General features: G+C 34.4%; 5 protein-coding genes across 6 annotated transcripts; 2 read left to right on the top strand and 3 right to left on the bottom strand.

The window, feature by feature from the left end:
• The first annotated feature begins 695 nt into the window (after positions 1–695).
• Positions 696–2,734, top strand: LOC107640777 (uncharacterized). Its single transcript, XM_016344278.3, has 5 exons — positions 696–1,106; positions 1,181–1,825; positions 1,905–1,984; positions 2,059–2,130; positions 2,222–2,734. Exons 1-5 carry the CDS (start codon positions 774–776, stop codon positions 2,448–2,450), a joined length of 1,359 nt encoding a protein of 452 aa, XP_016199764.1. The 5' UTR covers positions 696–773; the 3' UTR covers positions 2,451–2,734.
• On the bottom strand, positions 2,633–6,042 carry LOC107640770 (uncharacterized). Its single transcript, XM_016344272.3, has 6 exons — positions 5,598–6,042; positions 3,874–4,866; positions 3,574–3,747; positions 3,191–3,333; positions 2,978–3,088; positions 2,633–2,871 (listed from the first exon to the last, which is right to left on the bottom strand). The coding sequence occupies exons 1-6, from the start codon at positions 5,721–5,723 to the stop codon at positions 2,796–2,798; spliced, it is 1,623 nt and encodes a 540-aa protein (XP_016199758.1). The 5' UTR covers positions 5,724–6,042; the 3' UTR covers positions 2,633–2,795.
• Positions 6,043–9,672: 3,630 nt separating this feature from the next.
• On the top strand, positions 9,673–14,708 carry LOC107640763 (110 kDa U5 small nuclear ribonucleoprotein component CLO). The gene is made up of 10 exons (XM_016344265.3): positions 9,673–10,585; positions 10,861–10,929; positions 11,019–12,212; positions 12,307–12,405; positions 12,523–12,681; positions 12,761–12,846; positions 12,941–13,139; positions 13,460–13,570; positions 13,721–13,927; positions 14,206–14,708. Exons 1-10 carry the CDS (start codon positions 9,815–9,817, stop codon positions 14,302–14,304), a joined length of 2,994 nt encoding a protein of 997 aa, XP_016199751.1. The 5' UTR covers positions 9,673–9,814; the 3' UTR covers positions 14,305–14,708.
• Positions 14,709–15,546: 838 nt separating this feature from the next.
• LOC107640753 (putative protein phosphatase 2C 27) lies at positions 15,547–17,712 on the bottom strand. 2 transcript variants are annotated; one of them, XM_016344254.3, is made up of 5 exons: positions 17,490–17,712; positions 17,180–17,393; positions 16,748–16,951; positions 16,454–16,662; positions 15,547–16,330 (listed from the first exon to the last, which is right to left on the bottom strand). In XM_016344254.3, the coding sequence occupies exons 2-5, from the start codon at positions 17,366–17,368 to the stop codon at positions 15,769–15,771; spliced, it is 1,164 nt and encodes a 387-aa protein (XP_016199740.1). In that variant the 5' UTR covers positions 17,369–17,393; positions 17,490–17,712; the 3' UTR covers positions 15,547–15,768. The 2 variants fall into 2 exon arrangements, with proteins under 2 accessions (XP_016199740.1, XP_088358331.1); XM_088502205.1 differs by lacking the exon at positions 17,490–17,712 and having other exon boundaries at positions 17,180–17,483.
• A 6,038-nt stretch (positions 17,713–23,750) lies between these two features.
• Positions 23,751–25,555, bottom strand: LOC107640748 (small ribosomal subunit protein uS17). Its single transcript, XM_088502206.1, has 6 exons — positions 25,425–25,555; positions 25,265–25,305; positions 25,055–25,155; positions 24,328–24,472; positions 24,105–24,194; positions 23,751–24,019 (listed from the first exon to the last, which is right to left on the bottom strand). Exons 1-6 carry the CDS (start codon positions 25,434–25,436, stop codon positions 23,929–23,931), a joined length of 480 nt encoding a protein of 159 aa, XP_088358332.1. The 5' UTR covers positions 25,437–25,555; the 3' UTR covers positions 23,751–23,928.
• Between the last annotated feature and the right edge of the window lie 1,096 nt (positions 25,556–26,651).

Raw genomic sequence — 26,651 nt, 5'->3', positions numbered from 1 at the left:
TTTTGTAAAGTTCTTGTATTTTGTAAAATGAATTAATCGTGTATTCTTGTAATACTTTTATTTATAAAAATGACCTTTTAAATTAATAAAGTTGATTAAAATTTTTTTAACAAAAAAAAAGTCACAAATAGAAAATAATCAATTTTTACTTTTTAACCATAAAATTGTCTTATTTTTTAATAATATTTATAAAAAGTTAAAATAAAAAATATTTTTTAAATTATTTTTAAAAAATATCTATTTAATATTAGATATTATTATTATGTTTCATAATATTTTGAGGATATTTTTGTTATAAAAAATGAAGTTATTTTTAACAACATTTCAAAAGAATGCAGCACAATTTCAGTAGTTTACGCTTGAATATGTTTCATAGTGGAGTACAACATGAGTACTTTATTTATCTTTTTTATATTGTCTTCTTTTCTAAAATATGGCAAAATATTTTTATTTAGTATTAGTAATAAAATTTTTCTATTAAAACAGTTTAGTATAGTTAAAGGATATTAATATTATATTTAAATTTGATTAGAATTTTTATTATTAGTTTTAACATTTGTATTGAGTGGATCATTTTATTTTAGTTCAAACTTAAAAATAGTGTGTCTGAATGTGGAACATGAGAGATGTAAATGTAGATAACGGCTAGTTTGAGCAATTAAGTGACCGTTTCTTATAAGCTGTAAAACATTCAAATTGTAGATTCAGACAAGAATTTCACAAAGGCATTCATTCATTTTAGCATTTTTAGTGGTGAAGAAGGAAGGGAAAAAATGGTGTACTCTTCATATCACTACACACCCAAGTACTATTCCACACTCCAAGACTCCATTGCCACACTCTGTAAATCCATTCTTCCTTTCAGCTTCAAGAAACGCTCTCTCCCGGCCTCCGAACACAACCTCTCCAAGCTCCAATCCGATAACCTCAAATGGCAGCAGGACTCTTTCCATCAGGTTCTCAACCTCATGGCCCTTCACTCTGAAGGAATTCTCGCTCAATCTGAGGTCACTGCTTTCAGAACTAACTTGCTTGACACCCTCATTGCTTCTCCCCCTCAACAAGAACACCCACTTATTTTGAGAGACAAGTTGCTCTTTCTACAGGTACTTCTTTTATTTTACTGCATAACTCTATCTTCTTCCTCTCTTGTTTTGTTTCATGTATTGTGTGTTAGCAGGAGCTGCTTTATGCCAAATGCATTTCTGAAGAAGAATACCATTCTTCAAAGAGGCCTTTGCTGCAGAGATTGGCGGTTCAAGGGGCTCATATTGAAGCTACAGATGTCATTGCGGCAAGGCCTAAGGAGAAGGAGGACCCCAAAGAGACGACTTCAGAAGAAGAGTGGTCGGTCATTGACTTAAGAGATGACAAGGACAAAGACAGCTCCGTGAGTTCGAAGAATAAATCAGCTAGGAAGCACATTAAAGGAGCAGCCTCTGTTTTCGGGTTTGGATCTTCTCACAAATATGGCAAGAATGGCATGGAGAAAAGCGTCTTTGAATTACCCTCACATCCATCCAAGGGTAGTTCAATTCTCATGGAGGAAAGTGGGCCTCCAGAGAAGTTGAAGAGAAAGCCGTTTGTTACTTTGTTCCAAAGGGAGCCAAAAGAGGGACATGGTGGTGGTGAAGCAGATCAGATAACAGGGAAATCAGTGAAGAAGCAATGGGGGTTTGAGGGGTTTAAGAAATGGAAGAGAAGTGAGTTAGATGATGAGAATGAGAGAGAGGCTTGTCAACATCTTGGGGAGGGACCAGACACCAAGTTGATCAAGAAGAAGTTGCATGCTGATGGTTCCCCATCTGATTTCTTCATAGACAAGGTTGGGATCTGTGTATTCAAAACATTCAGCTGGTTTTGATGCATACTAATATACTTTTATGTGCACTCTTTCTCAATAGGTTTTGGGAGACAAGATCAAGAAGGAGCTCTCTAGAATCCAGACAGAACTCAGCACCACAAACCCAAATCTTAGATTCACGTTAGTATACTATAATAACATTCTCTCTCCTTCTTTCTAAGTAACTGTTGCTTACATTTGTTGTGTGAAAACAGGAATGATCAGATTGAAGCAATCTCTACCAAAATACCAGTGGACAAGGCTGAGTTGAAAAATTACTTTCCCAAGTGAGTCAACATTTCAGTTCAGTTCAACTTTTGATGTTATTCCAGATTTTGTGTATCTTACAGTTTCGTCCTTTTCTTGTTTGTATTGAAGATCATGGTGTGACCGATACGGCGACGTTGTGCTGGATGTGGTGAAGAAAGAATTCAAGGAACATGTGGGAGAAATGGAGAACATGCGCAACATTGCGAGAGAGAAACACAGCAGCAACTCAAATCGGTGGACAACGTTTGGCAATGACGAAAACATGCATCCGAATTCAATTCGCAGCAGTTACATCAATCCATTTTCTCAGGGTTACTCTCAGACCAAGTGGAACTAAGCTGTGATCTGGATCAGCTTCCTCTAGAGTATTAAGTATTGTTATGTCAAGCATGCATAAAAAGACCTGTAATTACTGCTTTAATTATCAATAATCTTATTTTCTTGATATCAATAGAGTTTGCTGCTAACAAATTTATGCCACACCTGTTAGGCAAAACTCAAATAAGAATAATAACACAATTTCACAGACAAGGCAATATACAATATGAAAATGTAATTGGGGGAAGGAATATCACAAAATTGGAATACAAAAATATCTCATTATTTTGCCAGAATAGATAGGTAATCTAAATGGCTATTTTATACATGTCATTTATATATTTACATCATATGTACAACAATATCAATGAGATGGCACTGAGTTGGCAGAAGACTCCGTGAACCCTCCACAAACATTGCCACGACAAAGAGGGCATACGCTGTAAAAGGATGAAGCAGAAAAAGAAAATTGGTTGTTGGTTACAAAACGAACGAGGAAGAATGAAATAAGGAAGAATGATGAGTTTTTGGTTGTAATGACCATACCCATGTATTTCTTTAAGCCACTTATCAACGCACGACATGTGATACTCATGGTTGCAAGGAAGAACTCTTATTTGGTCCCCTTCTTCATACTCCGCCAAACATATGTAACATCTGCCAAAATGATTAGTAAGCATAAGTATAACCACATTAAGAACACATAGACCTGCTTAATAACATTTTGGCTAAAGCTAATTGGAGTTAAAAGAGACTTACTGTTCAGCATCACTGCCACCGTCAGCTGCATCGACCTTTTTGTGAGACTTAAGAGGAAAAGAGTCGACAACTGATTCAGGTGCGGGGAGAGAAACCATGGATAGGGAAAGCGATACAGGTTGCCGATGGATTTCATCTAAAACCTGATGAGGCAAAAAATATGGTTCTAGTTAAATAGGTCTTGGTCCACATAGTCAAATAATCTAATTTATCATAAACAAGAGTACATGACTCTAAGAAACTGGAAACAAGCTTATTTGGAAATTATGTTCTTGTTTAGATAACCATTTGATAAACCAATAAGAACATATGACAATGATAGAAGGCCAAGACAAATTAAATCAAAGAAAAAACAAATGAATGAGTTCAGTAAAGGCTTGAACCTCAAACAGTGCTTCAGCCAGCATGACAATTCTTGAAATACTTGCTCGAGTGCTAGATTCTTCAGCTGTTGGTAAAGACTCACATGAGCACATACCATCTGCATGAAGTCCTGATGGACATGAAGAATTCAAACGACCAAAATCATCAAGGCCACCTCGAAGCCTTTCCCAGATCTATAAAAATAGAGAGAACAGCTTAAGTTAGATAAAAGGGATCACAAACCTAGTTATCACATGCAAGATGCAACTAGGTCACATAAGCAATATGAGACGTTCTATAGTACAAATATTCAAAATCACCTCGGATCTTGAGTGCCGCATTCTTTCATTAAATCTGTGAATTCTACTGCCTACATATCCAGAAGAAGCACCTCCAAACCCATCGTTGGAGAAATCCCCACCAAGATCAACAAGCCATCTATCTTGAGATCTAGGATCATCGGCACCGCCAGCAGAGAAGACAATTGTTTGAGAGTCGCCAAGCCTTCTAGAACTACGCCGTGAAAAAGCATCCCAAAATATTCTTCTACCACTCCTTCCGGTATCATGATCATTGGCATCAGCAGTGCTGCCAGACAAGATGTTGGAGGATATTGTGACAACATCAACTTGAAGCACACTATCATTTCCCTGCACTCTTTCCCGATTAGACACAAGAATACCTAAACCTGAAGGTATTGCCTCTCTGTGAGGTTCATCTTCGGGCATAGGAGAAGGTGCCGGTAAATTGGAAACTTGAGAAACAGGATCCGAAGAAGGACTTTGGGTAGCCATTAATGCATCATTCTCAACAGAAATTTCCCCAGAACTAAAATATCCATTCTCCCGAGGGCTCGAACTCCATGGATGCACGGTCTCATGTGAGATTTGAGATACACCACTAACCACTGGATCATCAACATTATTGACTCCATCTTTGTTAGCAGAAACATTTACAGAGACTGGATCTGAAGATTGTTGATCTACAAAAGAAGTACTAGCTGTATTGCTACTATCCCTATATGATTCATTACCACTATGACCAGCACTTACCTGATGAGGAGGGACTAGCTCCTTACATTCAGACAAGCACTTCCTCTGACTACTTGCTGCAACATTTATGGAAGAACCTTCAACACCAATATACTGATGAGACTCAGTTCTTGTATTGGATGAGGTAGCGGCTTCAGCATGGTGGCTGCAGCTGATTCTAGCTTCTGTACAGGATAAAGATGATTCCTCAGTGATATCCTGAGTTCCACCATCAGGTTCTGTTGCTAAATCTACCTGAAGTTCAGATGGATGTTCTTCCATCTATATAAAAACAATATAAGAAGGTCACTTCCAGTATTAGTTATTTGCTGAGTATCTATGTAAAAGCCATCCCTGTATTGTTGCACGACGAGAACAATTATGGTGGGTTAGGCATAAAAGTTCATGTCAGGATATCAACAGCAAGCTAATATAAGAAAAAATATGATAAAAACACATCCCAATGTAGATGTAAATTAATAGCAGCAAAAAAGCATAGACCATTCCTGAAATCAACAGAAAGTAACAGAGTCACACTAATTGTCAATATTTGGAGAGAAATTCCTAATTGTTATCTATAACAAGCAGAGACAATAACACAAGTTATATCAACCATTTGTGAAGCTGCAAGATTCTACATAATCCAACAATTAAGATAATCACTAAAACCAACAGAATATGAACACGTTGATGACATTCATATAGGTACATATCCATGTATTGAAACGATCTCACATAATCAATTGAAACAAAAGTGAAAATTGAACTATGAATAAGTAACGCTCAATCGATTCGCCTTTCCAGAAAAAGCTGCGCTTGGACATGACTTATACACATGAACTAAAAAAGAGCTACCAGATTCAAAAAGACGTTGATAGAAATGGTTTTGTTACGGTGGCAATGGTCTGAAAGGGGATGGATCCAAGATGCGAGAAAAAAAAATTCGAATTTTTGAATTGAGAAAAAAGGAAAAAGGTATTTAATAAAAAAAAAAGAATAGAAAAAGGGGATACCTGATAGGTGGAGCGAGAGGTGGAAGCACCGCAGAGAAGAGAGGAGAGGCTGAAGCGTGTGTTGTTGCGGTTGAGCCTCGGCGTGGGAGGGCGAGAACCCTCTAGTCTACTGGTGGCGGAACCCATGTGATGACTGATGACGTCGAAGAAAATAAGAGAAGAGAAGAGGAGAGAAAAGTGTGTGTCACAGATTTAATTTGAGACGTGAATGGTTGCTTATGCTTTATGCTGCTTCTTTCTTTTAATTCTTATCTTATGCTGCTGCTTCTCTCATAACTCATCAAAATGGAAAGCTGACCAACTTTGAGAATGAAACTCCCCCTTTTCTTTCAATCATTTCCCCCAACCTTCTTCCTTCCTTACATTTCAGGCTACCTCCACATGAAACATTCTACATGCCCTGTCTCCTCTCTCCTTCCTTCAATGTATTTTCTTTTTCTTCTGTATAATTATTATGTATTATGCATATATTTGTCCATTATTTTATTATTTTACAAAAATATTATGTACACAAAAATTTAACCACTATAATTAATTATTATATATTATTTAACTTATTTTTTATATATAAATATATTTTTATAATTAATTTTTTATGAGTAAAAATTTAATTACAGTTATTTTTATATAAAGTTAATATTTAAAAATTATTATGTAATTTAATAAATTTGACTAAATTATCATCTAATATATTTGTTTTATTTTGTTTTTTTTATTGTTATTGCATGTTTAATTCATTTAAATTGTTTGTAGCTATTTTTGGGTTCGAGTATAGAATTATTTATGTAGTTATTTTCCTTAAAGGGTGCATTTTAGCTCCCTGTATGGCTGTATCTTGTGCCTTGTCCACACATAATTTATGGATGAAATTGATTTCGATTTGCCTATTGACATGTTAATCATGGGTACATGATAAGAAATAAATATAAATGAGAAGAAAACAAAATTGTTGGTAACAAACTTACAAGTTACAATAGAACAAAAAGAGAGGAAAAAACGAAAATAAATTGAAATTTTTGTTCCAACCAAAACCAAGAAGGAATCAACCTAGCCAGTTTTAGTAATAATTAAGTAACGGATGATATGTTTTAATTTTGACTATGTTTGGCTTGAAACAAAAAATCGAAGTAGGAAAATAAATAAGCCGAATGCCTGTGTGACATTTAGCAGAAGACAGTATGGAGAGAATCACAAAATCGAATCCATAACAGCTCATACCAATTAACATTCTCCTCTGCTTTTTGTTTTCTTCTGTATTAGGATTCTAGGAGTGGTTGGATTAGAGTAAATGTGTGCTTCTAGATTTTACGAGTGAAATTAGTTTATTAAATTTTTATATTAAATTAAAAGGTTTTTAATTTTTAATTTACACGTTATTTGACTCATGTTACCTTAGTGAGAATATAAGTCATTTGAAGAGTAAATACAATAAGTGTACTTACTTTGCGTGAAATATGAACCATTGACTATAAACTTTCGTCCGTTTCTTTTTTTATATTGTTTCTTTTACGGTTAACGAATAATTTTTTTGTTACGTTTTCTTTATATTCAGTAAACGCAATCTAATTCATCCGTCGTTTTACAAATTTATTTCTACAGTTCTACATATTCTTATGCTAATTCTTCAATGATGAGTACGGTGGAATCATAAACATATTTGTTTTGTCGTGATCATAAACCCATTTAAATATAAGTTTTCTTCTTTTTTTTTTGGTCGGTAATATAAGTTTTCTTCCAAACCCATTAAAGGAAAACCCAAATAGCTACTTGGGTGTTTGTGAACAATGGAATTGTTAAGCCCAAGTTTGGCCCATGGAGAATGTTGGCTAATATGTAATATGTCGTCAAACCAACGTAGGTTGGTTAAATTAGAGTTGCACATGCATCAGATAATATCCGCATATTCGCGGTAATTATCCGCATCTGATCCGAATTTTGTGGATATTATCCGATTCGCAGAACTATCGGATCAGATCGCGGATTTGTCAGTGATATCCGCGATTCCGATCCGCAAATCCACATATCCGCACATCTCATATAAATAGCATAGTTTAAGAAAATAAATCCTAATGTGATATGAATTTTATTGTATTATTTTTTAAATTTTATGATATCTTGTTTTTAATTTTTCATGTTGTACTTCAACTTAGAATAATTAAACTTAAATCTTGTGTTATTATTCTGTGTTGTTATTCAAAAGAACTTTTATTGATAATATTTTAGGAGTAAATAAGCTTAAATAGGTAAAAAATGAATTTTCTAGATATTTTTTTTTTAAAAACAGCCAAACAAAAATTTTAAAATAGTTTTTTTTTTTTTTAATTATGCGAATATACCCGATAGTATCTGATCCGATCTGCAAGTCCGGCCTGAAAAAATGCGGATATCGTATCCGATCCGATCCGATGAGTGTAGTGCGGATCGGATAGAATTTTAGACTATATCCGATCCAATCCAATCCGTGTGCAGCTCTAGGTTAAATGATCAGGTCACTCATCTGCTTAAGTAAATAATGAAGATTTAAATTCTATTTTATGTACATAGTAATTTAGTGGTCAACATACAATAAACTTTTAAATAGAGTTTAAATTTATCAGATTAAAGGATGTCATGAACAACCAAAAATTGTAATATGTCGGCATATTTCATGCAACTACCAGGCCACGAAAAGTAACACAGCAATTGACTAGTAGATGAACATATAGATCTACATAGGTCTTTTGTCCCCTATATATACATGTATACATTTGTGTATATACATAGTTGAGAAGTAAATTAAGGAGTGATTAAGCACTACTAAGCAGGCATAATGCACAATCCTCCTCCGTCAGGACCAGGAGGCCCAGGCCCTCACCACCACCCTCCAGGGCCGCCGGGACCTCCACATCCTGGGCCTGCTCCACCGCCACATGCACAACCATCTCCTCCTCCTCCTGGTGGTCCTCCAGCAGTAGGGGCGTCACCTCCACCTGGTCCACATCAGCCTCATCCTCATCATGGCCATGGCCCCCATTGAGCTTGGAGCTTGATTATTCTGTTGTTGAGCCCTTTCATTTCCTTCCATTATCTGTAGTCACTACTCACCTATCAGTAGTTACCATGTATCATGTATCATGTACGTATGTACATGTGGTGTGTGTACAAGCTTATAAGATCTTATATATAAATAAAACGAGAGCCTTTTAATCTTAACATAAATTCTAGCACAAGTAATACAAATCAGATAATGAAGTTTTCTCTGAACTCAAACCATGGACTGATGGGAAATTTTTTGTTGCCTTCTAAGTTAAGTATATATATAGTAAATTGTGAGCAATACGGAGACATATATGATCATGAATAATTCTCTAATTATAACTGCAAACGGATATATTTTAGGCATAAATTCATATTACAATAGTTTAAACACTAATACAACCGTGTTTAAAGATGATTCTTCATCAATCTTAAATTGCTAAACACTCGTTTTCGCATATAGAGAGAGAGAATTTGATATTAAAGAAATTGACTAAAGAAAGAAACCCAATTGTAGGGTTTGAAAATTGATGAATACTACCATTCTCATCTGATCTTCTTCATCTTAAAGCAATTAGCAAATAAATGAGTTTGGTAAGCTTGTAAATCTTGAAAGTTCGGCGAAGTAATAATCAATAAAATTGTGCTTGAAAAAGAATAATAAATTCACTTTCAAACATTTAATACAATCAAAGAAAGCAAGCGTTTATTATATTCAATTCAATCTAATGATAGAAATAAAATATTAGAATAAAAATCACAAAAATGTTCAATACATTTCTTAATTCTTTTCGTCTCTTTTTCTATTATGGTTTAAAAAAAAATATTTTTTTTTTGGTTCTAATAATTTCAACTGAGAGATGATACTTAACTCACTCTACTGAAAATATGACTAATTTAACAAAGTAAATTGCATAAAAGGAATGAGAGTCTTCTAATATAAGAAGAATGTAATGTACGAGGTTCATTTTGGGCTTGCTATAGGTCGTTATCATTGGGCCAAGATTGAATTAGGCCCAATAACCAAAAAAAAAAAACTAGAATTATCGTGTTCCCCCTTGTGGTTGCTGGTTTTGAACCCTAAACGGCTAAAGCAGTAAACATGTCCAAAAACCCCTCCACTCTTTGAAACGACGGTGAAGCTCACTGAACATCATTCTCTCTTCTGTTCCCAGATTCACTCAATACAGTAACACTCGAACATGGACGATAGCTTATACGACGAGTTTGGCAACTACATCGGGCCCGAAATCGAGTCCGACCGAGAATCCGACAGAGACATTGACGACGACGACGAAGAGGATGAGGAAGACCAAGGTGACCGACGCCACCGTTCCGCCGAAGACGGCGCTACATCCGATGGCGAGGCCCATCCGAACGGCTGGATCACGACCTCAGGGAACGACGACGTGGAGATGATGGACAACCAGGTGGTCCTGGCGGAGGACAAGAAGTACTACCCCACCGCCGAGGAGGTTTACGGCGAAGACGTGGAAACCCTAGTCATGGACGAAGATGAGCAGTCTCTGGAACAGTCAATCATCAAGCAAGTAAAGAAGAAGGACTTCGAGGTTGGCGTGAAGGACTCTTCAACCTACGTGGCTCCGCAGTTTCTGTTAGGGTTGATGTCGAACCCTGCGCTTGTGAGGAACGTGGCGCTTATCGGGCACCTTCAGCATGGTAAGACGGTGTTCATGGACATGCTTGTTGAGCAGACCCACCGTATGGCCACGTTTGATGACCAGAGTGAGAAGCATATGAGGTACACTGATACCAGGAAAGATGAACAGGAGAGAAGGATTTCAATTAAGGCCGTTCCAATGTCGCTCGTGCTTGAGGATAGTAATGCCAAGTCGTTTTTGTGTAATATTATGGACACTCCTGGCCATGTTAATTTCTCTGATGAGATGACTGCGGCTTTGAGGCTCGCTGATGGTGCCGTTTTGATCGTCGATGCTGCTGAAGGAGTCATGGTAAAGTGTTCTTATCTAATGATATTGTCATTGTCATTATAGCTGTAGTGAGCTTGATTTTTGGATTTAAAAGAAAATATTAAATTATAGTGTCGATAACTTGAAATTCCGGAATTGGTTGGTTTCGGGTATTTAAGCTTTACATAAGTGATTTGTTTTCAAAAGTGTAGCTGCGAACTGCTAGTTAGATTATGACTAGGCCTTGTTAGGGATAGTTCTAGTTACAATGACAATGACTGTAAGATTTTGAGGATTTAGTTTCTTGTGATTTGTAGGTAAACACTGAGAGGGCAATACGCCATGCAATCCAGGAGCGGCTGCCTATAGTTGTTGTAATCAATAAGGTAAACGAACTTTCTGTAGTCTTGATTGCAACTTTAAATCCTTTTCATGTCCCATTTAATTCTTATTTGAGAAAGGATTTTGATTTTAGGTTGACAGGCTCATAACTGAGCTTAAATTACCCCCAAAAGATGCTTACCATAAACTAAGGCATACACTGGAAGTAATCAATAGTCACATATCTGCTGCATCTTCTATTGCTGGGGATGTCCAAGTTATTGATCCAGTTGCTGGGAACGTTTGTTTTGCAAGTGGCACTGCTGGATGGTCATTTACATTGCAATCATTTGCTAAACTGTACGGGAAGGTGCATGGAATTCCTCTGGAAGCTAATAAATTTGCTTCTCGCCTTTGGGGAGACTACTATTTTCATCCAGATACCAGAACCTTTAAAAAGAAACCCCCTGCCAGTGGAGGTGAACGATCTTTTGTTGAGTTTGTACTGGAACCACTTTACAAGATTTATAGCCAAGTGATTGGAGAACATAAAAAGAGTGTAGAGACAACCCTGGCAGAACTTGGAGTTAAACTAAGTAATGCAGCCTATAGATTAAATGTTAAACCTTTGTTAAGGCTGGCTTGTAAGACAGTCTTTGGTTCAGCTTCTGGTTTTACTGATATGCTTGTTCAGCATATTCCTTCACCAAAAGATGCTGCAATTAAAAAAGTTGATCATATATATACTGGGCCTAAAGACTCGATCATTTATAAATCCATGGCACATTGTGATTCTTCTGGGCCCCTGATGGTTAATGTAACCAAATTGTACCCCAAATCTGATTGCAGTGTGTTTGATGCTTTTGGTAGAGTTTATAGTGGCAAGATACAGACAGGACAAACTGTACGTGTTCTAGGAGAAGGATACTCACCGGATGATGAGGAGGACATGACCGTGAAAGAGGTAACAAAGTTGTGGGTGTATCAAGCTCGAGATAGGATGCCAATTGCTGAGGCTCCTCCTGGGTCTTGGGTCTTAATTGAAGGCGTGGATGCTTCAATCATGAAAACTGCCACTCTTTGTAATGTAGATTATGATGAGGATGTATATATATTCCGGCCTCTTCAGTTCAATACTCTGTCAGTGGTTAAAACAGCTACGGAGCCTTTAAATCCAAGTGAGTTGCCGAAAATGGTAGAGGGCCTCAGGAAAATCAGCAAAAGTTATCCTCTAGCCATTACTAAAGTGGAGGAGTCTGGGGAGCACACTATACTAGGGACTGGTGAGCTGTACTTGGATTCAATCATGAAGGACCTCAGGGAGCTTTATTCTGAAGTGGAAGTCAAGGTAATCTATTTGTTCACCCCTACTCAATTTTTCTATCATTAATGTGCCTCCTATTTGTTGACTCAAAGTTATACTTTGCTTTGCTTTTCTATAGGTGGCAGATCCTGTTGTATCATTCTGTGAAACTGTTGTCGAGTCGTCTTCAATGAAATGTTTTGCCGAGACACCAAATAAGAAGAACAAAATAACTATGGTAGGCACCTATCTCCTAAACTTGTTGTGTAAGCATTTTCAAGAACGTATGGTGTATGGTTTTCATGAGTACTTTTTTCCTGGGCTGATTTATTGTTCACTTTTGGTTTTTCTTTAGATTGCTGAACCACTAGAAAGAGGTCTTGCTGAGGACATAGAGAATGGTGTTGTTAGTGCTGACTGGAATCGGAAAAAACTAGGTGAATTCTTTCAGACTAAGTATGATTGGGATCTCCTTGCTGCACGGTCAATCTGGGCGTTTGGCCCTGATAAGCAGGTAAATTGACTTGCTCTGCTCTTTTATTTTTATGGTTCCGTCTCTGAACTTTTGTGTCATATGTGCAAATATAATGCAGGGCCCCAATATTCTGTTAGATGACACTCTTCCAACTGAAGTTGACAAGAGCCTGCTGAATGCTGTCAAGGATTCCATTGTTCAGGGGTAAATAAATGCATTGAACTATATTGCTATTCAGTGATTAATTAATTGATTGCAAATTGATATGAGGTTCTATATATATATATTTTGGGAGCAGATTTCAGTGGGGTGCACGAGAGGGACCTCTGTGTGATGAACCCATCAGAAATGTTAAATTCAAGATTGTTGATGCAAGAATTGCTCCTGAGCCACTTCATAGGGGATCTGGCCAGTTAATTCCAACAGCACGACGAGTGGCCTATTCTTCCTTCCTTATGGCTACCCCTAGGCTTATGGAACCAGTATATTATGTGGAGGTACATTCTTGTTATTTTTAGCTTATAATGATGGCTGCATATCAAATGTAATTGAATGTAATAATTATCTGGTTTTGTCTCTCTGACTAACCCATGGTCATATTATTTGTGAAGGCTGTGCATTCAAGCTAGTAGTAAGTTGATTTTCATGTCTTATGCTTACATGATGCCCTAATAAAACAAGGCTCGAATAATAGTTTCATGAAAGTCATTAAAACAATACTTGCTTTTGCATTTCTTTTAAATAGATTATTAAGAACAGTCATGTTACCATTTTACTGATGCTTGGATGGTATTCTTTTTTTGGACCTTTCCATCAGATTCAAACACCAATAGATTGTGTATCTGCAATCTACACTGTGTTATCTCGTAGGCGTGGACATGTTACTGCTGATGTTCCTCAACCAGGCACCCCAGCTTATATTGTTAAGGTTGGTGGGTTAACTTTTTCTCTGTAACCTGATTTAGTTGGCGTTGCTTCTTGTTCTTAGGTTGCTCCCATGATAAGGATAACTTGAGTAAGCCTGAATTTGTTAGTGCACCATCAATCTGTTTTACTTATTTTGTTCCTCACTATGCAGGCTTTCTTGCCCGTGATTGAATCTTTTGGTTTCGAGACAGACCTGAGATATCACACTCAAGGTCAAGCATTTTGCCTCTCTGTTTTTGATCACTGGGCTATTGTTCCTGGAGATCCTCTGGACAAAAGCATTGTTTTGCGTCCACTTGAACCAGCACCAATTCAACATCTTGCTCGTGAGTTTATGGTGAAAACAAGGCGTAGAAAGGTATAGCCTTTCCTCCTGGATCTTCAGTCATTAACTACCATAAATTTTACTATGCTTCTATTTATTTATTTCCTCACTATTCATTCCATGCTTCTTTTGAAGTAGTTCTAGCTGAGCATTTGCTGCTTTTTTTTGTGAGATTTTTTCCAATAAATAATATATTCGAGAATAGTAAGGAAGTTAGATCAATGTTACGACAAATATTTATTATGTATTCGGAGAAGAGCATTTATGCCAGCTGCCAATAATTTAACATGCTCTTGCACCCAATTTTGCAGGGAATGAGCGAGGATGTAAGCATTAGCAAGTTCTTCGATGAAGCTATGATGGTGGAACTGGCACAGCAGGCAGCAGATCTTCATCAACAAATGATGTGATTCTTTATAAAGTTTTGACATCACCCTGTGCTATTTTTCTTAGGAGTTTGGGCATTAGGCTGTTCCACTGTGATGTGGAAATCAAATAACCAAGGTGATAAAAGCTAAATTTTATGTGCTTTGCTTTGCGAATCGGTTCCTACTGGAGTAAAGCATCTGTGCCATTAATTTTGTAATAGTAGGGACCATCATACCTGCCCTCTGAAAATGTTTTTACACACTCCCGGTGAGGGCATCATTTGTACAAGAAGTTAATATTGAATGGATCATTACTCTGTTAGTGTTGTAGTACTAACACTTTTCCCTTTTCCTTCAAATCGTAAAAATTGTAAGAGTGGGCTCATATTTGTATTGTCAATGCTTACATAGGATACAAGATACCAAAATTTTTACTTTTCATTGAAGTTACCGCTATAGTAATTTCAGCCTAATCATGTAGCTACTTAAAGTTCCAATTCTGGTCAAAAAGGTTGGATATGTTGTGACCATCATGCATGATAATGATCTCTTATTGTTAATTTAAAAAATTGGATTGTAACAGGTTCATGACATATATCTCATCCACGTTTAAACGGGTGGTTTCCATTAAATATACGCTGATGGTGAAAACATAACAAATGTATAGCAACCATTGGTTTCTAGTGAGCTAATTCCACCCTTTCTGGTAGATCACTTTTCTCTGTCTATTCTTGCTCCCTAAACGGAAAGGTAATTCAGCCGCATATCTATGTATTTTCTCACGTTTATGGATCGTGCAATGTGTTGGCATCATTTGTCTCGCTGAATGTCGCTTTCTACATTCTCTTGATGTGTTATTAAGGCTCAAAGAAGCCTCTTCCAATTACAGTGAGGCACTTGTTAATCTGTGTGTTAGATGCAATTTTCAACGAAAAAACGTTTACAGCATCTTGGAAAACTCACAAATAAAGATGTTTGCATGGTTAAGTGACATAGCCACGCAAACCAAAAAAAAAAAAAAAGTGACATAGCCACCACTACAGTCTACACTTCAAAGATGTGCCAAGAGCAACCATTAAGCGAAGGGTGAAGGATACATGGAAAAAAGAAGAGAGGCTATTGATGCTTATGTAGCTTGCTAGAGAAATCATGTGTTGGTCCATCTACAATGAGAAGTTAATAACATATATAGATAGTTTGTATAAATAATTTTTATTTTTTTTTATTAAAAGTGAGTAATAAGAAATGGGATAAGATAAAAGGAAAGATATACACAAAAAGAAGTGCTCCAAATCATTTCTCTTATAGATAGCATCAAACAATTATTTACAAATTCATTTCTGCTTTTAATACCTGAAAAATAATAGTACAATGCTACACACATTATTCTTGCAAGTTACAACCAAATCAATGAGTTGCTGCAGTATCTAGTGTCACCTTCTTGTGTTGAGCATTGGCTGTAAATATATATTAGATGAAAGTGTGTGTATGTACATAATCTCTAACCTAACCTTGTAGCAGGCATTTGAGGTTATGCAGTCCCTCAGCAGATATGCTTCTTCTAACTCTTGCTCTTTCCACAACCACAGGGGGTGGTGGATCTGAGTGAAAACACACCATCACAACCGTTAAGTTATCTGTTGCTCCTCTCTTTATTGCTTCCTCTACTATTTGCTTGCAACATTGCTTCACATCATTGTGTTCTTGAAGCCTCCTCCGAGCAAAATCCACAGCATTTTGGCTCCGGAAAACATCCCAAATTCCATCACTTGCTATTATCAAGAATTCATCTTCTTTGGTCAATGTCATCAATTTGAGTTCAGGCTCAGCACTCAATGGTCCACCACCTCCACCTGTTTCCTTCATTCCTTCAAGATGCCAGTCGCCTAGAGCGCGAGTAACACCCAACTGACCATTCAGGTAGCCATCATCAATGAATCCACCTAGGGACTCGATTCGCTTTCTCTCTTTGATGCAGTAAGGCCTGTGATCCTTGGACATTTCTATTGCCGCGCCATGGCGTGACAACACAGCCCTGCAGTCCCCTGCATTGGCTACAAGCAATGACCTGTGCAACACATCAAACAGATAAACTCATCCCTATGATTCAAGAATCAAGATTAGGCACTGCAGTGCAGTTACTGTTAGAGATATAACCATTAATTTTGGGACGAGCGGTTTCAAGATATACCTTCCGAATATAATTGCAGTGAGTGCAGTGGTTCCAGAAGAGAGGCAAGATTCAAGAGAGTATGTTTTAAGCTCTGCATCAGTGTCCAAAAAAGACTTTGTAACAACCTTCTCAAGTTCCAAAGGAAAGCCTGCATCCTCAGCAATGATCCTAGGCAGATGATCGCGCACGAATTGAGCCGCGCTCTTCCCTCCATGTCCATCAAATACCTGCAAAGAAATCAAACCATTAATTCAGTTCAAAGGCCTGCACTTGCACATTCATTCATTCATTCATTCATTCATTCATGCTTACACCGTAAAATGAAACAGCTTCCTCAGAAAGTAGGTTGTTATTATATCCAAATCTTTTTGCCATGTCTCCAATGCATATGTGTGTATCTTCCATGTAAGGCCGGCCTCCGATATCAGACCATTCGCCGGAGCGCAGAGCCGGGACAAAGCTTGAACCGTTCTGTTTCTTGTCTGCAATCACTGTCTCCTCACATATGCTTTCCAGCTACAATGTGCCAAACCAGAAATTCATATAATAGGAATCTAATCTTCCAATTCTGAAATTGTACTTTATCCAAGGTCTCAAGAAATTTTACAATTATGAACCAATAAATTAATGTTATTAAACAGTACAAGAATTTAAACCTCAATAAATCAGTGAAATAAAAACAGCCATATTTATGGTGAAGCATGAAAACAAAGCAATGTTGAAGAGAAAGAAGAAAGTACTGACAGGGAGTGAGTTTGCAGTGGAAGATGCAAAAGAAGAGGTGGTGTCCATCAAGAGATTATGATTATCACAATGCAAAGGCCACTTTTTGTTATGAATCATGTCCTCCTTCTTAGTATTCTCCATATCTTGATGATCATGATGCTCAACTTGCTCAGCTTCCTCAACACACATGGTGGCTGCTGCAGTCATGGGCTACTTGCACTTGCACCTTCACCTTCAGGCATGGAACAAAATTGGAAGGTAAAAAAAAAAATATAGTGAGAGAGAGAGAGAGACAGAGACAGAAACAGAAACAGAAACAAGTAACAACCTCTTCACATGTAAGAGTGAGACCAACTTGATGGAGTTTTGTGACTAAAAGGAAGATTCTCAGAATATGTTGGGGAAAAAGATTGAGTTCCAAATAACTATGATATAACATTGCTTAACAAAATTTCAGAAACAATGTGAGCCGTTAACTTCCAGATTTTTCTATCAAAAGTGTGGCCCAAATTCTGGTCCCTTTTATTTATTTAATTTTATATCATGTAGCCACTATTTGCATATTAAAAACTTTATTATATGTTTAAAGAAACTAATTAAGCATATGCAACCTAATGTGTTAAAACTTAAAAGTAAAGACTTAGTCAAAGTTTAAAAGATAATAAATGGGTATGAAATTCGGTGTACAAAAATATTTATTTTTTGTATGGTGTATTAAAATATTGTTGGTGAGAGTGAGAAATAAGATTGGTTGATGTCGTTTTCTATGTTGCTTTGCATACCTTATCACATTCAAATTGCCTTCCCATCCCTTCCAATCCATTTGATATTTGTTTATTTTCCTTCACTTTTTCCTACCTTTATTGCAATCATGCAAATCACATCCTATGTAAGCATCCAAAGAAAAAATCACAATTGAAAAAATCCTATCATATTGAGATATTTATACCAAATATTATGCATCTGCATATCATATCCACTTCTTTTTATTTTCTTCTTCTTCTTCTTCTTATTATTGTTATTATTTAATTTTTGGTCTCTCTAATTGGTTTCATTTTTGTGATTCTGATGGAAAAAATAGCAACACTTTCTGAGAAAATTTGGAGAGCATGTGTGGAAGTTTGGGAAACAATTCAATAAGCTTAATTGACCACAAACAGTTGACCACAACTTTTATTTGTTAAAATTTTTACAAAAAATTACTATTGTCTTTTAAAATTCAGTTTTTTTAAGAATTTATTATTATTTAATTAATTTGAATATTCATTTTCACGTATCAGTTGTTCAAAAAATCAAGAAAGTTACTTGTTTTTTATTTTCTCTCTCTTCTAAAGATTGAATAAAAGATAATATTTAAAGGATATCTAGTTGCACTCGTTTAATGATTATATATTTTTGAGTCGAAAAATTTAGGGTTTTGGATATATATATATATATATATATATATATTAAATTTGAAATCTTGTATACAAACAATTTTTTTAACTTTTCATCGTTAATAACTTTTTTTTATCAAAGATATGGAGATTCAAACTCGCGACCTCTTAAGTGAGTATGAGAAACTATGCTATATGAGCTATAACTCATTGGCTTTTATCGTTAATAATTATATAGTGATTATTTATGTAAAAATATTTTTATATGAATATAATAATTAATAATATTAAATAATTTGACAAATTTTTTATCAACATCTTAACGGTTAACATAATGTGTTCAGATTTTGATTAGCTACTTAATTATATTCTACTCTAGTTAGTTATTTTATGGCAGTTACAGAAAATACGAGAAATTCAAAGGATAATGTTATGTAGACAAAAAAAACAGCCAAAAAATGTTAAATAAGATAAGTTATGACTTTTTTGGCTGATTTTCTTTAGTTACCAAATATTTCCGGAGTCGAAAATAGTTGTGTTTTAGATAGATATTCTACATTTACAGCAACCACCAAAAGATTATTCTAACAAATTTATTTTCTCTTGAGAAATCCATCTAATATTTTACATGAAAAATAGTCATACCTGTGGTCCTAATACACGATAAATGTTAAATAATGTTATTCTTTCTTTTAAAGAAATAATAAATAATTGTGGTAGCAATCTGTCACCAATTATTGTTGTCTCTATAAATACTATAATAATATATAATACCATCATTTGTAAATCTAAATTAAAGTTATAAGAAATTCCGCAAAGTTAATTAGTTCATTGAGGACGGCAACCATAAGTAAATAATTTCTTAAGAGTTAGGTTTCCTGGTTGTATAGGTAGCCATGTTTGATATTTCATATTTCTACCTTTTGGTTAACCATCTTTAACTTAGTGGCCAGGTTTTCATACTATACGTACTATTATTCCACGCCATCTTTTCTACTTAGCTTCTTAAATAAGGCTATGCTATGCTTTTAGGTGAGACCGTATAAACCTACCTAATTATTTTAATATTTAATATTGAGTTTAATTTTAATACATTGACGGTATAAAACGTTTTATACAATCGTCATTCGTTTGGACGACCAATTCACGCGATCAATGTGAAATGTAATTATTTTTACTAATATGGCGTTATATAATTAGATATCAAAATTAAATTCATTTAATATTTGGTAATACAAAAAAAGGTATTTATATATAAATAATATAATAAAAATTCACATACAATTATTTTCATACGAAGAGGATAGTTAAAAAATAATAAATAACAATTTAATCAAATCTATCAAATTATCTGATTATTTTTAATTATTATTTTTAAATAAAAATAATTATACGAAAATAATCACTTCTATCTAGAACAACATTTGTATATTTTATTTTTTATGTAAGAAGGGAGAAAAAACGGAAAGTAGAAAAAGCCATGGAATTGTTGAGAGGAGATCATAACTTTTTGAGGAAGGGATTAATTTGCCTACGAATTAGAGCATGCTACCAATAAGATTATAATTTGTTTAGGGTATGGTTTATCTATGCAAGTTGCTTTGTTTATTTGAAGCCCGATCTCTTCACAATCGAACAAAACAAAATAAAGGTAATTGCAAGATGGTGCAAAATAATATAAGAAGAATTTCAAGTATATTGAGAACATTGTCGGTTGTTTTTAACCGTTGATTTGAATTATAAAAAAATATATATAATATATATTAATTAAAATCAACTGTTAAAATAACTGAAATATCGGTATTCTCCAATACACTTAGAAATTCTTCTTATAATATAACAGGTTTAAAAGGACAAGTTGGACCGCGGAGTTTGTTTAATTATTAATTTAAGAATAATGACGCAAGAAAGTTTCACAACATTGATTGGTTAGTTGAGAAAATAAAGGATTTGCTTAGTGAAGAAAAAAATTATTCTCTCTATTTATAAATTAAATTAAAATTATTTACTTGAATAAAATAATATAATAAAAAAATCAATGTATCTAAAGTTCTATACACACAATGGTTGTATTCTTGCCAAGAAATTAAAACAGCACCTTTTGGCATTTTCGTATATATAGCTCTATGATTTTGTTTACTCAGGTGCTGTATGACCCACCACCACTCGTACAATAATACAACTATACAAGTGCCATATAGTTGAGTTAATCATATAAAAATATGCAATACTAGTGGAATAGAACTATAGAAGTGAATTGATTTTGTCCTTTGTTTTTGTTTTTGTTTTCATCCGATCAATGAAGTATAAATATATAGTGGGTATTACCCCAACTAGGACCATAACTGATCATTATTTAGAGAGAAGTTCTCGACCACCGGACAAATTTTGAAAAAGAATCAAATAAAAAAAATACAAAATAAAAAGATATCATATTTAATTTAAAATTTTAAGATATTAAATTAATAAATTTTTTATCTTATAAATTTTTTATTTTTTGTTATTTTTTTAAGAGTAAGTTGATAAATAAATTTTTAAAAGTTTACATTTTAAACAGATTAATTTTTAAAAAAATATCAATAAAATCATTTAAGATAATAAACGTGAACAAATTAATTTAAATTAAAATATTTTATTTTAATTATAAAGAGTAATTTAAAGATAATATATTTATATTTATTATTTTAAAAAATTTTATTAATATTTTTTTAAAATTAATCTATTCAAAATATAAATTTTTAAAAATTTATTTATTATTTTACTTTTTTTTAATATGAGACTAATTTTATATATTTTTTATACTTCACCATTATTATTTAGCATAAAAAAAAATATGAGGAGTTAATATAATTGGTGTATAATATGTACAATGGTGTTAACATAAAAATAAACAATAATTTTGAAATTAGAATAAACATGAATAATTTTTATTTTTAACTTATATTAAACTAAATAAATAAGCAGTCCATTATACACATTGTATAAATATGCATTGCTTCCTAGCGATATTCGCATAGCATATAATGTTTATGGTCAAGTCAATAAGGCATAAGCTATCCCCAAAGGAAGGGGTATGAAGTTGCCAAGACAATAGCAAATGGAAATGCACAGGAATCTTTTTTTTTCTCATGGCTTAATGTGTGAACAATAATGGGTGTTATTGGACAAACACGTGGGACAACGTTGTTCACTCAAGATTTGTGCTCCATCATTATATCAAGGCCTTGAAAATTATATAATTAATAATTTAATATAATATCCTATATCTTGCGTCTATGTTTGATTGTTTGGTTTACATACTACTTTTTATGAGATATTTCATTGGTAATGGACACACCAACAAGAGCCAAAAGGACCAACAAAATCAAAAAGTCAACTCAGCATCAAACAACAACAAATATTTGTAGAACACACTGGCCCCTTATTATGAAATATATTATGAGTAGTAAATAACATTAATAATTTGATTATAGATTCTAAACTTAAATGGTTAAAATTAAATGAGCGAGTTTAGCACCACAGCGTAAACCGAATATAACTTTTCCGAGTAAAGGAAAAGTTAATGAGCAGACTTTAGATAAAAATTGTGACCATTAGAATCTCTATTACATCATCAGCTACTAAAGATAACAGATAATTTTTTTTTTTTTTGCGGATCCCATTGTTAAATCATTAACCTTAAGTTAAAAGCATACCATAATAGAGAATTCCCTATAATATTATTATAATTGTCATAGCAATTACCTCAATTGAAAGCATAATAATATTGATTGAGGAAGCTGAGGCACAAGATGTGAAAGTGACAAAGTTAGGGCATAGGGCACAAAGCATAGCAAGTGGCACAAAGAAGGGCATGAGTGAGTGAGGTACAAAACATTTCCAGCTATGTCTCATCAATACTCAATAATGCCACTGTTTACACCACTGACAGATAACAACTCAGACTTAGTTTCATGTCATAAAAGTAAAAACACAACTAACATGCAAATTTTATGGTTCAATTTTGGTTTGGTTGGTTCTTAAATTTTTGTTGACTGTCCACAGTTATAATGTTTTCCGAATAGATTCTTGCCTTGCATTCTGCCACATCACAAACGAACGGTTTGGCATGTTTCATGTTATTGTTAAATAAGTTCACATATGCATCCATGCCACCTCATGTCATGCAATTTTATCAACTTTCTCAATGTGTTCTACTTTTTTTTTCTTTTTTCATTTTCTATCTTGAACTTGCTAATAAAAAAGGTTCAAGTATGAGTAGCTGAAATTAGACTTCTCAAGTTCTTATAAATTGAGTATACGTTTAAAAGATATATTTTAAAATATTTATAACTAAAAAGAAAATCTAAGAGCCAATTTAAAGACTAAAGACTAAAGACTAAAACCTTTTTTTCGGTGGTTTGATCTTGTTCTAAACCATTTTTGGAATTTAGTCACACAAAAAAAAAAACACATTTTTGGAATGGATTTATTGAAACAGGGCCTTCCTCTCCTTACCTTTGGGCATTGGCACCTTGGACAAAATCCAGGTAAATGATTCAAAACTTAATCATTTCGATCTAATTCATGTTATATTTTATGAAGTTTACTTTTTATCGTTAAAATTATTTTGTTTAGTTTTAATTTTATCTCAAATTTTTTATTTGTATCAAATGGCTAATTTTTTAAAAAACTTAAAAACCAATTCAACGACAATTTCATAAAAACAACAATCAAATTAGACATAATTGTTATGCATTATTACTAAATTAGACTTAAATTTTTTAAAAATTTAGCGGTTAAATATATATTTTATACAAATCAAAAACTTTTAAAATAAAAGGAAAACAAGATAAACCTTAAGAACACTTTTAAAATTTTTGAAAAATTTATGAATAAAAAATATCCTTTATACTACATAATATTTATTCTTTTTTCGGTGAAAAAAATACAAGCTAGGATTATAATATGTAAATTAAAATGTGGCGAAACATATATTTTTAAAAAAATTGCATGCCTTATGCTCCCTTTAGGTATCTGGAAAAAGTACCCCTGGACAAAAACAATATCCTCCAAAAGTAACAGCAGCTCAATACAGAATAACGAATTCACGCAAGGGAATGAGAGAAATCATGTGTAGCTAAGGTAACAAAGTTCAAGTGGTTGATCTATCGGTTGAATGCAATTTGTGTATCGCACGTCATTTTTCACTTACCATATATCAACCATACAGATAGCATAGATACCAAGCTAGAATTGATAAATTTAAAAGGATAACACTTGGTCATTCACAAACACAATCTTAAAGGAAAAATCCAAAATTGATCATATCTTTATATGATAATCTTCCAGGAATCAGTTTTACTAACTAATAAGATAACATTATCCTTCAACAAAAAACTGAATCAAATCTCAAATTCCAGCAAATGCCTTCTTTGCACCACTTGAAGATCCAGCTGGGATCACTTTCAACACATTGAACCTCACCGTCTTTGAAAGTGGCCTGCATAGATAGCAACATGCAATCAACACATACAATAGGCAAAGACAAGATCTTCAGGTTAATACATAAAACCCTAAAACCTTACCTGCATTGGCCAATAATAACATGATCTCCTTCCTTCACACGGAAGCAGGGTGATATATGTGCAGGAATATTCGAATGTCTTTTCTCGTATCTAAATAAATAAATAAGCAAACAAAGCAAAATTTGATCATTATTTACATCTCTTCAGGTGTCCACATACGGAACAACAACAACAACAACAAAATGTGAAAAAACTAGGCACCTAAAGTACAAAAGGATAATACCTCTGATACTTCTTGATAAAATGAAGATAATTCCTCCTAACAATGATAGTCCTATTCATCTTAGCACTGTGACAAGTTCCAGCTAAGATTCGGCCACGGATGGAAACAGTTCCGGTAAAGGGGCATTTCTTGTCAATATAGGTTCCTGTTTTGGAGAAAACACAAGTCAAAATCAGCTGTATAAGAGGCACGGGTAAAAGCATTTAGATAGGGCAAAATAGCCAAGTCTTTTGATGAAAGACAAGGACTTTCTTTTTTTGGTTGCCCACGGTATCCCCCAACCCGATAGGCCAAGGACTAATCCGTCGCGGATCAGAGCTCCATTTAAGGGTCTGCCGCTGGCCAATGGATTGCTGCATGCACAAGGCGGGATTTGAACCCCTGACACTTGCTTAAGCAAACGAGTGAGCTGACCACTCGACCAACCCAAGTTGGTTGACAAGGACTTTGATATGAACAAATACCACCGAAACGAACAAGAGATTTGACTAGACATATCAAGAACCATCAGATTCTCACTCATTAAAAATTTGGATCCTAAAATAATCTGGACTCATGAACATTATTCTGTTTGCTAGATTATAACTATTTTTCAACACTATTTGCAAAATACAGCACCCGGAGATTTAAGCTTTTACCCTAATTATGTGCATATAATAACATTAAATAATTGTTGGACATATACATTGACCACATCATACTCGACTATCGAGAGTGTGTGAGATACCTTCAATGGCATCCCTGGGAGTCTTAAATCCAAGGCCAATGGATTTCCAGAAACGGTTTCCACCCTTTCCGGGCCTCTTTCCCTTCCCACTTTTCTTCGAGCTGAGAAGATACGCAACACAATGAACCATTCAGAATCAACATCAAAATCAGAACAGAACACTACAAAACCGTTTAAAAAAAGAAAAGGCAATTTTGTGTGATAGCATACCATAGAAACACTTTAGGTTGCTTGAGAAAAGCCTTCTCGGTCTGCAATTGACAATTTCAAACAAATAAATGGAAGATCCAAAGGAAGCAACAGAATTCAGAACTATTGATGAAAACGAACTGGGAAAGAGGAAAATAAAGACTAGAAAGAAGTTAGTTACTTGTTCAGCCATTGTGACGAGTGAAGGGGGTTAACGGCGAAAGTTGCAGAGTCGAAGAATGAGAGCCGCACTCAGAAACCCTAATCTGTACTCACTTCTCAGTTCTCACTCTGTTTCTTCTTTCATCAGAGAATCTTCATTTTGTTTTGATTTTCTTATAGTGGGCCTTAAACTTGGTTTGAATTCTAAGCCCAAAACGGAACTTTTTGGATTCTCCATCATTATGGGCCTTAACTGATATGACAAATATCCCCGCTAAACACAACATTACTGAATATTTGGCCAAAAGAAAAACATTACAGAATAAAAAATAAATCGCAATTTACCGAAAAAAAAAAAATCGCATTAACCAACTTGAATACATCGAGTCGCATTCACAACGGAAATCTATTATATCTATTATATCTCTTAGGGCCGTCAAAATGGACCAAATTTATCGGGCTAGTTTGTTTATCTATTTAAATGGGTAGATTTTGTCTCCAAAATTAAGTTTGTTTAAATTTTGGACTAAACAGGTTGAGTCCGATTAACCCGCAAAAAATGACAGGTTAAACAGGCTAGTCCGCGGGTTAAACAGGTGGTCCGTTTAAATTTTTTTTACATTTTTTTAAAAAAAGTAGTACTTTTAGACTTTTAGTCGATATTTTTCTCTATCTAACCCGAAAATCCGACCCATCAACAAAAAAAAAATTATTTTTTTAAAAGTTTTTGACCTAAAAATAATATTTTTTGTCAAAATATTTTTTAAAAAATAGGATAAACGGGCTAACCCGTTTAACCCACGGGCTAATCATAAACAGTTTGGACTGAAAAATTATGGCCCGTGAATAAAATGGGCTTAAACGGTCCAACCCATTTAACCCACGGGTTTAATGGGCCGGGCTAGTCTGTTTGACAGCCCTAATATCTCTCTAATTTTACAATTAAAATGTGTCACATATCACTCTTTTATTATAATTGAAATCAAAATTTTTCCTCTAAAATTAAGGAATTCTCCTCTCCTTCTTACTAATTTTACAACCAAAATGTGTCACGTGACATTCTCTCATTGTAATTGAAATTAAATTTTTCTCTCCAAAATTAAAGAATTCTTCCCTCATCCTTACTAATTTTACAACCAAAATATGCCACATGTCACTTTCTCGTTACAATTAAGATCAAATCTTTCCCTCTAAAGTTAAAGAGTTCTCCCCTCCTCCCTCTTCTTTTCTCTATTTCTCTCATTCC

Source organism: Arachis ipaensis, chromosome B1 (assembly GCF_059453495.1).
Source record: "Arachis ipaensis isolate K30076 ecotype BB chromosome B1, ASM5945349v1, whole genome shotgun sequence".
NCBI lineage: Eukaryota > Viridiplantae > Streptophyta > Magnoliopsida > Fabales > Fabaceae > Arachis > Arachis ipaensis.
Note: the sequence above shows the minus strand (reverse complement) of the source record. Positions and strands in the feature narration are given on the sequence as shown.

What these genes read in the sequence shown, in the direction of transcription:
- LOC107640777 (XM_016344278.3), top strand. Translation starts at nt 774, where the DNA reads ATGGTGTACTCTTCATATCACTACACACCCAAGTACTATTCCACACTC. An exon ending in ACAAGTTGCTCTTTCTACAG is followed by an intron (nt 1,107 to 1,180) that starts GTACTTCTTTTA and finishes GTGTGTTAGCAG; the next exon opens with GAGCTGCTTTATGCCAAATG. An exon ending in TTGAAAAATTACTTTCCCAA is followed by an intron (nt 2,131 to 2,221) that starts GTGAGTCAACAT and finishes TTTGTATTGAAG; the next exon opens with ATCATGGTGTGACCGATACG.
- LOC107640753 (XM_016344254.3), bottom strand. Translation starts at nt 17,368, where the DNA reads ATGACTGCAGCAGCCACCATGTGTGTTGAGGAAGCTGAGCAAGTTGAG. An exon ending in CCACTGCAAACTCACTCCCT is followed by an intron (nt 16,952 to 17,179) that starts GTCAGTACTTTC and finishes GGCACATTGTAG; the next exon opens with CTGGAAAGCATATGTGAGGA. An exon ending in AAGCTGTTTCATTTTACGGT is followed by an intron (nt 16,663 to 16,747) that starts GTAAGCATGAAT and finishes ATTTCTTTGCAG; the next exon opens with GTATTTGATGGACATGGAGG.
- LOC107640748 (XM_088502206.1), bottom strand. An exon ending in CAACCTAAAGTGTTTCTATG is followed by an intron (nt 25,156 to 25,264) that starts GTATGCTATCAC and finishes GTATCTTCTCAG; the next exon opens with CTCGAAGAAAAGTGGGAAGG. An exon ending in GTTATTATTGGCCAATGCAG is followed by an intron (nt 24,020 to 24,104) that starts GTAAGGTTTTAG and finishes CTATCTATGCAG; the next exon opens with GCCACTTTCAAAGACGGTGA.
- LOC107640770 (XM_016344272.3), bottom strand. Translation starts at nt 5,723, where the DNA reads ATGGGTTCCGCCACCAGTAGACTAGAGGGTTCTCGCCCTCCCACGCCG. An exon ending in CCTCTCGCTCCACCTATCAG is followed by an intron (nt 4,867 to 5,597) that starts GTATCCCCTTTT and finishes GTTTTTATATAG; the next exon opens with ATGGAAGAACATCCATCTGA. An exon ending in TGCGGCACTCAAGATCCGAG is followed by an intron (nt 3,748 to 3,873) that starts GTGATTTTGAAT and finishes CTATTTTTATAG; the next exon opens with ATCTGGGAAAGGCTTCGAGG.
- LOC107640763 (XM_016344265.3), top strand. Translation starts at nt 9,815, where the DNA reads ATGGACGATAGCTTATACGACGAGTTTGGCAACTACATCGGGCCCGAA. An exon ending in ATGCTGCTGAAGGAGTCATG is followed by an intron (nt 10,586 to 10,860) that starts GTAAAGTGTTCT and finishes TGTGATTTGTAG; the next exon opens with GTAAACACTGAGAGGGCAAT. An exon ending in ATTCTGAAGTGGAAGTCAAG is followed by an intron (nt 12,213 to 12,306) that starts GTAATCTATTTG and finishes GCTTTTCTATAG; the next exon opens with GTGGCAGATCCTGTTGTATC.